The sequence below is a fragment of the Gigantopelta aegis genome, chromosome 6 (genome assembly GCF_016097555.1).
Source record: "Gigantopelta aegis isolate Gae_Host chromosome 6, Gae_host_genome, whole genome shotgun sequence".
Classification (NCBI taxonomy): domain Eukaryota; kingdom Metazoa; phylum Mollusca; class Gastropoda; order Neomphalida; family Peltospiridae; genus Gigantopelta; species Gigantopelta aegis.
The window spans coordinates 64,434,290-64,447,341 of NC_054704.1; the positions used below are offsets into that span (position 1 = coordinate 64,434,290).

The 13,052-nt window shown below is 37.1% G+C and overlaps 1 protein-coding gene across 2 annotated transcripts in view; it reads right to left on the reverse strand.

The window, feature by feature from the left end:
* The window catches only part of LOC121374053 (AF4/FMR2 family member 4-like), a 156,031-nt gene that overhangs the window by 12,469 nt on the left and 130,510 nt on the right, over positions 1–13,052 (reverse strand). The window contains exons 12-15 of one of the 2 annotated variants that reach the window (XM_041500946.1): positions 6,473–6,632; positions 5,281–5,435; positions 4,846–4,903; positions 3,070–3,209 (exon numbers count right to left, since the gene is read on the reverse strand). In XM_041500946.1, the coding sequence (XP_041356880.1) occupies positions 3,070–3,209; positions 4,846–4,903; positions 5,281–5,435; positions 6,473–6,632 (513 nt within the window). Of the gene's footprint in view, positions 1–3,069; positions 3,210–4,845; positions 4,904–5,268; positions 5,436–6,472; positions 6,633–13,052 lie in introns of both variants that reach the window. The other variant, XM_041500945.1, reaches the window with a different exon arrangement.

Below are 13,052 nucleotides of genomic sequence, written 5' to 3' on the forward strand. Positions count from 1 at the left end.
CCAATTTTAATATATTTTTGAAGTTAAAAACTTAAGAATCTACGAAGAAAAGCCACCACAAAATATTTCTGGTTACAGTACCAGTCATGCAACAGAAGTGGAGATAGGGAAAAACCCATGGGTCCCTCAAGGGAGTTTAATCCTATAGTCCAATCATCTCAGGTAACAGCTCTACAGACATGAACTTGTAAACATTCAATAGTTAAATGCATTTTAAATACAACAAATGTAAGAGTATCAGCTATTAATTTTCCCACTGGACAGAGTTCATAATAAAACAGAAAAATTGAAAAGTTAAAGGTGGTTTTTTTTTATAATGACACCACTAAAGAACATTGATTTATTAATCATCAGCCATTGGATGTCAAACATTTGGTAATTTTGACATTCAGTTTTAGAGAAAACCTGCTATATTTTTCAATTAACAGATGTGATTAAGTACACTATTGACACTGTTATGTGTGTGGTAATGATCTCCTACCATTTAAAAAAACCCCATTAGATTTAATAATTGAAGTGGCAATGACCTACAACTGTTTAAAAACACTAGATTTCATAATTAAAATGACAATGACCTACAAACACTTCTGAAAAATACTCGATTTTCTTAGATTAAAATGGGAATCCCAACTTTGTAACATTTGCACAAATCTACTGACTTCCGAACAAGAGCCCCTGAGAATGGTAAGACATTGGACATGGTGAAACTGCTTTGTTGAATAATTCATCAGTAGTCAAGTCCTGAAAGCCACAATCTCCAGTATTGATTTCCGGTACTCACTGCAGTTTCCAATTTATTGCAATGGCTTGTGGATCATGACAGATAGCCAGGAATGAAGATAACGCAGAAAATTATATTAGCCTCTTCTGAAATGATTTTTTTTTACCGGCTGACAGGAAACAGCAAGTAAATTTTTTTGAATATCAAGATAAAAGTGATATATACAACACAATACAGTGGAACCTGCCTCAATTGGATCTTAAAACCCCCAGATTCTTGTTGAAACTGGCCCAAATTTTCTTCCATTTGTATTAAAAACATGAATATGCCGGAACCTGTCCATTTTGAAAAGTGGATGGAATTTTGGCACAAAATCATTAAATTGTTGATCAACTGAAGTTGAATCCCATGTGAATAAAAATGTGACATAATGCCAACTGGCTATTAAGCCAATGAGAAGAGTCTAGGCCTAAACATCACCAGATTCACTAAGACTACATTTTGCAATGCTCGATTGTTATCAGGTGTATTCCCAAAGTGGTGTTTACTGCCTGTCAGTGACTCTTGCAAATACACTTCCATTCAGCCACTATACACATTGATTAAAATAGTTTATTTCTTTTTATCCTGCAACCACTGTTTCTATTGACAGAATATGTTGATGGATAAAGCAAAGTCATAACCTGCTACGAGCAGGAAATTACTTTTGACGTAACTCATGTGACGTCACACGCATAGCCTACATTACAAAATCACTCATTTGACCTATAGGTCATTGTACAATGTGGCTGAAATAACAGTAATAAATTTTCCACCTTAGTTTTTAATGGTCTGCAGGATAAAGATAATAACTAATTAATCATGTCGGATATCGGCTTTATCCTGTTCAGACCGAATGAGAAATTCCGTTTGGCAGAACCTCACGGAATTTCCCATTCTTACCTTCACAGGATAAAGCAGATATCCAACGTCATTAACTAGTTATGCCCTATATAAATGGTTGCTCTAACATAACCAATAACTAACATTTCCACACACACACATGCATGTCTGTCATATCATTATTGTATGTTTAACCTTCAGACTACTGCAGGTGAGATGAGATATCTTGCCCATTATCTTTTCTTTCTTTTTTCTTTTTTATCGACACCACTAGAGCACAGTGATTTATTAATAATCGGCTATTGGATGTCAAACATTTGGTAATTTTGACATATAGTCTTAGAGAGGAAACCCGCTACATTTTTCCATTAGTAGCAACAAATCTTTTTATATATGTCCACTATCCCACAGACAGGATAACACATACCACAGCCTTTGATTTACCAGTCATGGTGAACTGGTTGAAACGAGAAATAGCCCAATGTGGCCACCGATGGGGATTGATCAGGTTTTAATTTTTTTACTATTTTTTTTTTTTTTTACAGAAATGATTTTAAGGGCTTTTGGTTGGAGGTACACAAATTGTTATTGTTATTTCAGACAGGATAGCACATACCCCGGCATTTGATATACCAGTCGTGGTGCACTGGCTACATTGATCCTAGAATGACCGTGCATCAAGCGAGTGTTTTACCACTGAGTTACGTCCCATCCTGCCCAGTATGATGCAAGCCAGCACACTATATACCACCATACAGCACATTCACTCATTCATATTTCTTGCTGTTTTGCACACAGCACTGACCGGAAATAACTAATGATGATAAATAGTGCTGCTTTAGTTTTTTGTTTTAGCGTAAGAAATACCTGGGAATTTTGAGTTGACAAAGTGGTTTTCTGCGAGTATTTTTACTGGACCACAGTGGCAAAATATTGCATTAATTTTCAGGAATTGATAGCTGATTGTGACCACTAATTTCATAATAAATTTGACCATTTTACCAACAACGAAAATCATGAAATATTGCAATATGAATCATAGCTTATTTCCCCAAAAACATTATGGTCAGAAAAACACAGTTTTTCAGAATACTGGCCATAAGAACTGTATATCTGGCCACAAATGTGCGTAAGTAAACACAACTTTATTGCCTAATTTTAATCAACATTAACTGATCAAAAAAATTTGAAAAATAAGAAAAACCCATGAAAATAATACTTACCAATTCAAACATGAACGTTATTTTATATATTTATAAAAACACTGATTGATGTTGAGGGTGTCATGGTTCGTACTGTGAAAATAACAACATCTGTTGTTATTTTTATTACTGACTAATAGCACTTTTATTTCACTGATTATTTTCAGATATTTCAATGAATGTTTATTGTTATAACATATATCCCAATAACAGTATTTTACAAATGTTTTTTTTTTTCTATGTGGCAATAACAAAGATACTTACTTCAGCAACTGTAGCGTTTCGTGATACATCTTGAATATTTTGTGAGGTTCACTGGGCTGGTCGCGCTCCATTGCACAACCACACTGAATGAATTGCAACACTGATTCAATGTAACGACATATCTTTACTGGCCTTTCTTTCTAGAAAAAAGAAGAAGAAAAAAAGTCTAGTTAGAAATCAGTAATAATGTAAAGATAAATCTTTACTGGCTTCTCTATAGAGAAAAAAACTATTAAAAATAACACAACAACAAATAAGACAAAAAACCCAACAAACAAATCTAGTTAAAATACCATGCTTATGAAAAAAGCCTGGAATGCAAGTTGTTGACTTATTACACCTGTGAGGCCTAATATCATTTTAATGTCACATTTTTGTCTTGATCAGAATTACACTTGTTTTTAATCCTTCCCATCCCAATCACTGCTAAGTACTCTTATACTGTGCCTCCTGCTTTGAATGAATAGCTTGCTTTGATGTAGAGTGCTGAAATACAAAGAGTTACTTCCCATACATCATACCAAAAACTGTCATCTCTTCAAGTACAACCCATGAGCATTGTTATGTAAACAAAGCTGAAACAACTAGCAGCATCTCCTGACATCAGCGTCTCAACAGAAATATATGTAGAAGTGCTAAAGGCTCAAAAGTCCGGTCTCAAATTTTGTTACTTGTGGGGTTTTTTTTAAATCATACAGATCAAAGTGCTCTTAGATGCAATCTGATGCATGCACAGGGTTGTGAACAATAAACAAAGTATCTTTCTCATATCTTATTTATTACGAAAAAAATACTATTTCAGATCACTGCAAAAGATACCTGCTGAGTAGTATTCAGTCAATATTGCCAGCTACCAATCTTATTGATTAACTTGACAACACAGCTTTTTACAAAACAATTTTCTTTTAACGACACGACAAGAGCACACCGATGAATTAATCAGGGTTCATAAATGTCAAACATTTAGTAATTTTAACACAGCCTGAGGAAACCATTTACATTTTTACACTAGCAGCAAGGGATCTTTTGTACCACGGCATTTGATATACTGGTTGAGACAGGCACCAACACAATGATAGTGTTCAATCCTACAACTCAAGCACCCCAGGCAAACCTTCTTCCAAACTGAGCTGGATTCCACCAATAAGGTAGTACTAAACCAAATAACTTCCAGCTGGGTCAAAGTTCGAGGTGCACCCAACTTTTGATAGAGAAGTGAACATCGCAAGTCCTGTGATTGGTGATAAATGTGAGTGTGTTGGTTGCAAAAAAATGTATGCAATTTTATTTCATCTAGTACCACTGTGTCAAGTAGCCTTGTGCTTGAAACATGTATGGGGTACCAGTAAAAAAAAAAAAGTACTCAAATTTTGTGCGGAACTAGGGTAGTCATAGACGCTACCCTTTATCTCAGAAATGAGAAGCTTGACGCCCAATTTTTTCTGATTAACTTTAAAATGAGGGGTGGTAGTATTTATATCTGTGGCGTTTATATCCATTGATATGCTGCAGGTAGGACTTTTCGCCACATATGTTACTACTATCGTCTATGGGACTTGATTTGGTAGTATACACCCATAACAGTGTTTCCACATAAAGAACACAGTCCACAGTAGCCATACCCATGCTGCACCAAAAAACCCACACATGAAAAATGGTCCTGTATTAAACACACCCATTTAATTACTTTTCAATAATAATAATAATAATAATTTAAAAAATCCTTTCTGCAAACCCTTACTTATATGGACCCACCTTTCAAAACTAAATACTTACATCAGCCTGGTGTTTAAGCTCTTTCGCTTTCGCCATGTGGATATCAGCAGATTCCAAACTGAAAAAAAAAGAAGGTTTATTAATTCTAAAATGAACACTTTCGTAAATATTTACATTACCAGTTAAATAACCCAACTGTCAATAATTATCTGGCCTTTTATGTGCAAAACTACAAACATGTTCTACATACAAAAAGACAACTTCAAAGAGATCTGAATGTGCTTTCACAGAATTTTAAGTTCTATATTAAATTTCAAAATGTAATTTCTCCTGTTTGTAATTTGATGCATAAGATAATAAACTTTCTTTCTTTTCTTTCTTTTTTAAATTCGAGAAGCACTAGAAGAGTATGGATTACTATTCACTGACGGTGAAGAAACCGAGCTACTTCACACGACTAACAAAGTGTGAAAATGGCGTTACTTTATGACTGACTTGTTCTCAAGTGGATGTCTGCTGATGGGCGACCGACAGCCATCAATGGCCGATTCCTTCTTCAGTTCTATATGATTGTGCTCTTCGCTGTATGAGTTAAATGGCAAATGACTGTCACCATTTTGCTGGGAATGAGGTACGACGGTTTCTTTTTCCTTGAAAAAAACAAAAAGAACAAAATAAATTCTGAACACTATATTTCACAATGCATTCGAAGTCATTAGAATAGTATTTAGTCATTAGAATAGTATTTAGAATAGTATTTAGTCATTAGAATAGTATTTAGTCATTAGAATAGTATGATGTTTGTTTGTGTCTTGTTTGTGCATATGTTTTGCATCCAGTTCCATATGTGGAATGTCTGTATGCAATAAAGTTTTATCTTTTTATCTTTTACATGTGACATCCGACAGCCAATGATTAATAAATCAATGTGCTCTAGTGGTGTCATTAAACAAAATAAACTCATTACATATACACTGTATGTACATATATTTTCTTTAGACATTTGTTTTTAGTAAACAAGGCTGTGAATTATATATAACAGACAGACATCTGGGAGAAATAGTCAACTGATAGTTTATGATTTTTTTTTACAAACTTTCTACAATTTGTTGATAATGTTCACTTCTACAAAGATTAAAACTCACTCTCACTCCACCCAGTCCCCCACCCAGTCCCCCCATGTGATCAATTCTAGAACAGCCCTCTGAAAATTGTCTGGGTAAAATCAATTACAGGCCATCTCTGTACTATTTACGACATTATCAGAAGTGAAAATAGATGTTTTCCAGCTGTCCGGCACAGAAAGAGCTCATGTTTAATGATCACCTGCTATAAATAAGACAATTAATTGATTTTTGGCCTATTTTGGTGACGAAAATAACACACATTCCATTTATTGCCAGTTTTAAGTAGCGGTAAAATAAATCAGAAGACAGACTCTGAGTATCTGTAGTATATCTTGTTTAGTTTGTTTTTTATTACAAATATACATGATACATTCATGAGGTAAAATATCGTAAAGAATAAACCTGGATAATGTAATGGCTTTTCAAAAAACCTACAGACATATGGAAACAATCTTTCACACACCATTCACACACTTCCAACAGAATAAAATGACCTGCATTTTAAATAACTGACAATACCAAAAGTGGTCTTTTTCCTTCCAAGTCAGTAAAATAGCTACCTGTGTTGACCTTAGTGGACTTGGGGACTCTTTTTTGACTTTAGCATCAAATTTTGCTTTCTTGGAGTTGCTATGCTGACTAGATATACTTGAGGTACTTCCTCTGCGCTTGGACAAGAAATTTGTCTTTTCCTCATCCTCTTTTACACTGATACCATTTCTAAAAGTAAAAAAAATATAAAAGCATGTATGTATATATATATATGTATGTATGTATGTATGTATGTATGTATGTATGTATGTATGTATGTATGTATGTATGTATGTATGTATGTATGTATGTATATGTATATGTACATGCACCACCACACAAACAATTTGGGAAACTTTACAGAACACATAAAGGACAGAACAGTTTATAGGCAGGGATAAAACCATTAAATACGGAAACATCAATCCACAGGAATAATATCTCTGATTATCAAATGGCAAATCAATGTGCAAATATCTGACCGATTTTAGGTGGAATTTATAATGAGATCTCAACACAAAGCAAAATGTCAGCTTTTGTACAGCAAGTAGTCAAGTAATGGATATTTCCTCAGTATTCTTTATGATAAAATTTACAAGTACATAAAACTAATAATAAAAAAAAACCTAATGACAATCATTACTAGAGCATTTCAGTCAAAGAAACTCTAGCTCTACTAATGACTCAATCAAATGGGAACATTATATTTAGGTAATACACACAGAGATTAATAACAATTGAAAACAGAAAGAAAAAAGTCATTTCGAACTGAAGAGAAAATCTTGAACTAGAATTACAACGGAGTCAAATAATCAAGTGCCTGTGAAACGAAAATCTCTAACTAGAGTTATAACTGAGTCAAGTAATCAAATGCCTGTGAAACGAAAATCTCTAACTAGAGTTATAACTGAGTCAAGTAATCAAATGCCTGTGAAAAGAAAATCTCTAACTAGAGTTATAACTGAGTCAAGTAATCAAGTGCCTGTGAAAAGAAAATCTCGAACTAGAGTTACAACTGACTGAGTCAAGTAATCAAGTGCCAGTGTGAAGTAATCGTCCCCCTAATACTGACAATACGACCACAATTAGCCTGATAAGAGCAGCAACACACTTGTACACAGAGGAGCTCAAGATGATGAAAAAACAAATCATGGTGTATAATAAACAAACCATTAAGAACATAAAGCCTATTACAGTACATGGAAGCAAGTTGCGTGTGTGAACACATTTGGTGTGTGTGCCAGTGGACGGACTGCTATTGTTCAAAGAATTAGGCAGTCCTCACTTTGTTAGGAGCCCGGAGTAAAGGTGGGTAAACAACTAGAACAAACTCCGAGTCTGTTCACCAGCCCTGCCTCTTAGTGTTTACTGCATCTCCGCCATAAGACATCAAGGACTCCCTCGTTCACTCGGACATTCCACAAATATTTTCTCACTCTCAGACAGCTCCGTCTTGCACTTTAAACGGGCAAGTCTCCAGTGTGTCATTATATACACCATGTTCAAATAAAACAATATTCATAGCAAAAATAATTGCTCATCATCTGTCTGGAAAGAGCGTGTTTCTGCCATTAGGAGGTGCGCCTGTACCTATATCTGCCAACTATTTACTACAGAGCCAGCAGGTTAATGTAAACACAATACAAGTACCTGATGACAAGCCAGCTGATAATATTGTGTAAATGATAGGCTTTGTGTGTGCTGTGCGTAGACCTACGTGCATGCTGATGATAAATCTAGGAAAATCGTTCCAGCTAAAGAAACACTATAAGTACAGGTGGTAAATACATCTACAGTATTTTAGAAGAAAGTATAATGTATGTTGAATACTGGTATTACAATTAAAAACAAACTTGTCTAAGTCTTGCAAGTTTTTAAAATATCTTCTCTTTTTAATCTTTATAAAACAAGAAAAACAGTATATATATATATATGTTGGGAAGACATTATCGTTCGTGCCAAATTTTATGCTCTGATATATATATATATATATATATATATATATATATATATATATATATATATATATCAGAGCATAAAATTTGGCACGAACGATAATATATATATATATATATATCAGAGCATAAAATTTGGCACGAACGATAATGTCGTTCGTCTGTCGATTATGCAAAACCAATATCAACATAAACGACCGATCGTTCGTGCAAAAGCTGTAATTGTTCGTCAGAAAATTAAAAAAGACGTGTTGGCTATTTTGTTTTCACTCTTTTTGGAAGAAAATAATAAAATAACGGGCCTACATTGCCGATTGTTGGTTATTTTGGCCGATATAGGATTCGCATAATTTCGGTACTTTCCGTTCAGACCTGGAAGCATTATTAAAGCTCAATGCTTCCGGGAAATCCCTGTCTATTATCATTTTATTCAGGTTATTGTTTGGCACCAATAAATACTCCCCTGTAAAAAAAATTTGCATTTGTATCTCAACTACTGAAGAAAATCATTTGTGTAAAACTGAAACCACACGAACGACATGTCGGTTGTCTAAAAAATTCAAACTGTATGCCCTGTATGTATATATATATATATATATATATATATATATATATATATATATATATATATATATATATATATATACTCTTCAAAAGAAAAAACGCAAAACCACATTGTCGTAACATTTGGAGAATTGATTTAATTATTGAATGGTGAGTCCGATAATTACCAAATGTTGCAGGATTGTTCACATTTCACTCTAGTCCATTGTGAGTAAGTGATAGGACACACCACCAAGGTCAAGGTCATCTGTAGTCAATACCGGGTGTGGCCTCCGCGTGTGTTGACAACTGCCTGGCACCGCCTGCCCATTGAAGCAACCAGAGTACGGATGACGTTCCGGGGGATGGTGGCCCACTCGGCCTGCAAGGCTGCTGCCAGCTCGGGCAGGGTCTGGGGCTGTGGTTGTCGCTGTCGGAGGCGTCGGTCCAACTCGTCCCATAGATGCTCAATTGGGTTCAAATCCGGTGATGTCGATGGCCAAGGAAGGACATTAATGTTGTTGTTCTGTAGGAAAGCCGTTGTGAGACGTGCTGTGTGAGGCTGGCGTTGTCATGTTGGAACACTGCGTTGGCGTTGGCCATAACTGGAACGATGTGTGGCCGGAGGATCTGGTCAATGTAGCCCTGTGCATTCAGGTTGCCCTGCACGTGGACCAGGTCAGTTCTGCCAGTGTGTGAGATGGCTGCCCACACCATGACACTACCCCCGCCGAATCTGTCCACTTCCTGCACGCAGTTTGCCGCATAATGTTCACCACGACGCCTATACACGCGACATCTTCCATCATGACGTCGGAGCAGAAATCGGGACTCGTCACTGAACCACACCTGTCTCCATCGCAGTTGAGGCCATTGTCGATGAATCTGGCACCACTGCAGTCGGAGTCGACGGTGTTGTGGTGTTAAGATGACACCTCGAACTGGACGTCTGGCACGAATTCCTATCTCACGTAGGCGGTTCCGTACGGTCTGGTCGGATATCCTGCGCAAACCTGGTATTGCTGCGGCTGTGGAGGTGGCAGTAGACAATCGTTCCCGAAGGTGGCGTACCCGGATGTAGCGGTCCTGCCCGGGGGTAGTGACCCGTGGTCGACCGGATCTAGGGAGGTCACGTGTTGATCCATGTTGCTGGTAACGGTCCCACAGTCTGGAGATGGTGCTTGGGGACACATGGAATGCCCTGGCAACGGCCGTTCTGGATTCGCCTGCGTCTAGTCGGCCGATGGCATTGTTTCTCTGCGGTTCACTGAGACGTGGCATGTCCTGGATTGTCAACTGTCGGCCAGATACAGAGGCCAGGCAAGCGAACACCCTGCACTTTTATACTGTCGGTGTTCATGTTGCACGTGCAGACAACGCACGTACAGTGGTGACATGGTTTGCACGTGGCTGCGTTTTTGCGAATATTCACATTTTGGAACTTTATTGTACAGTAGCTGCGTTTTATCGAATGTAACCGTGGGAATGTGTTTGGGACATGCAATGACCTTATATTCACAAAGCATGAACCGGTAGGAAACATAAAATCGGAGTTATAACCCATTTGTACCCTTTTGCGTTTCTTTTTTTGAAGAGTATATATATATATATATATATATATATATATATATATATATATATACTGAACAAAATAAGAAACTTCCGCTAACTTTGCTTGAATATAACTTGATGAAAACAAACCGGAGGAATAATTGTTATATATGCGTTTAAAGAGTGTTCCATGGTGCATCGTTTGGTGCAAAAATCATGGCCATAGGTTAACAGAAACTGGGAGAAATTTTGACCAAGTGTGGTAGGGGTTAAAAAAAAAACCACCCACTTAATAACGGGTATGACCACCTCTTGAATTGACCACTGCAGTGCATCGCAGGCGCATAGAATTTACTAAAGTGTTGATTTCTGCCTGTGGAATATTGTTCCATTCCTGAATGAGCGCTTGACGAAGTTCGTTGACGTTAGCGGGTGAGTTGGGAAGACGCCTCAATCGTCTGTCCAGACTATCCCAGACATACTCGATGGGGTTGAGATCAGGACTTTTAGTGGGCCAGTCATCAATGAAATCAATGTTATTTGTCCTAAGAAAATTTACAGTGTCTCTAGCTGTACGAGAGGTGGCATTATCATGCTGAAAAATCGAGATGTTGGGGTTGTTATGGAACAGAGGAATGACGTGATGAGCGAGAATGTCATCGCGGTAACGTTGAGCATTTAAATTGCCATCAATGATGACTAGTGGTGAACGATAACCATGGGCAATGACTGCCCAGACCATGACACAACCCCCACCCCTGAAACGATCTAGTTCAAGAACACAACAGTCAGCATAGCGTTCATTTCTCCTACGGTAGACGCGCACCCTGCCATCACCACGTTGTAAAGAAAATCTGGATTCATCCGAAAAAAGAACGGTATTCCAGCGTCGCCGTATCCAACGAGTGTGTACACGTGCCCAATTAAGACGATGACGTTGTGGTAAAACGCATCCGACGTAAAGACATCGTGCATGTAAACCGTTCTCCCGCAGACGATTACGAACAGTTTGCCCACTGATTCGGTTATTATGAAGCCCAGGTGTGTTAGCAGCAGTAGCAGTGGCAGTTTGGAATCGACTGTGCAAATGCATGTTCATGATATAGCGGTCTTGATCACGTGTTGTAACACGCGGACGTCCACGACGTGGCAAGTCGTTGGTGCTTCCTGTCGTTCGAAATCTTACGCGAAGATTTCGTATCGCTCGACTAGAACTCCCAACATGCCTTGCAACATCTTCTGTCGACATGCCAGCATCAAGCATGCCAATCGCCTGTTCGCGTAAATTATTGGGTATTCTTGGCATACTAAAAATGCTACAATGTAAAAAAACTTTAATTTTTTTACAAATTTTGAAGCGTTTTCGTTCACTTGACAATAATGTCAGTAAGACAAGTAAAACAAATTGACCGAATACTACACGGGACATGTCGAACCATGCATGCACGTGCAAATTGAATTTCACGTCGTTGACGATTAACAGTGCAAAAATAATCGATAAAAATTCATGAATCCTGATAATACAGCTCAAGGCTAATACTACCTATATAATTTCATTACACAATGAATTATTTAACACAACAAATACTTAATGTACAAATCGGAAGTTTCTTATATATATATATATATATATATATATACATACACACACACACACACACACACACACACACACACACACACACACACACACTGTACCAATATAATTCACGTAACCAAACAATCAATTACCATGGTAAAATATCACATGACAGACTTCTTGTGACCTAAGATTGTAAAATACTGTCCCCTGCACAGATAATAGTACATGTATGTTGACTCTACTAAAACATATGCTGCTACATGACACCACTTATACTCAAGGCCAAACAACAGTGAACAATGAACGTTAGAGCTCCATGCAGGATATCAGCAGGTTTAGGCATGCATACAAAGTATATTCTATTATCAATGCACTCCATTGGCCGTAGCAATTACTTGAACTTTTGGTTATAGAAAATAAAAAGTTTATTTGTAAATAAACTTGAACCTGGTCTTTGGTAGAAAAAACCTCACCCTGTTATTAACGTAACACTGCATACAAACTACAACAAAAGAGAAACATCACTTGATTTGTGTTCGAAATGTAATAGCCATGTACAACCATGAACAAAGTCATCAGTCACTATAATGTTAAAAAAAGTGTTTGTGTTTGTTTACCGACACCACTAGAGCATATTGATTTATTAATCATCGGCTATTGGATGTCAAACATTTGGTAATTGTAACACAGTCTTAGAGAGGAAACCTGCTACATTTTTTTTATTAATAGCAAGGGTTCTTTTATATGCAACATCCCAGACAGGATAGCACATACCATGGCCTTTGATATACCAGTTGTGGTGCACTGGCTGGAATGAGTTGCTGTAATATGTTTAGCATCTCTATAATGTGTTTAGCATCTCAGAAAGCATCTACTGATAAGGAAAATTACTCTCTTAAGAGATTGTGGAAATCCTGTTTCCCTCGGGTCCCAAGCAGACCCTGGAACAAACTGTAAATCTTCATAGAAATACCATAC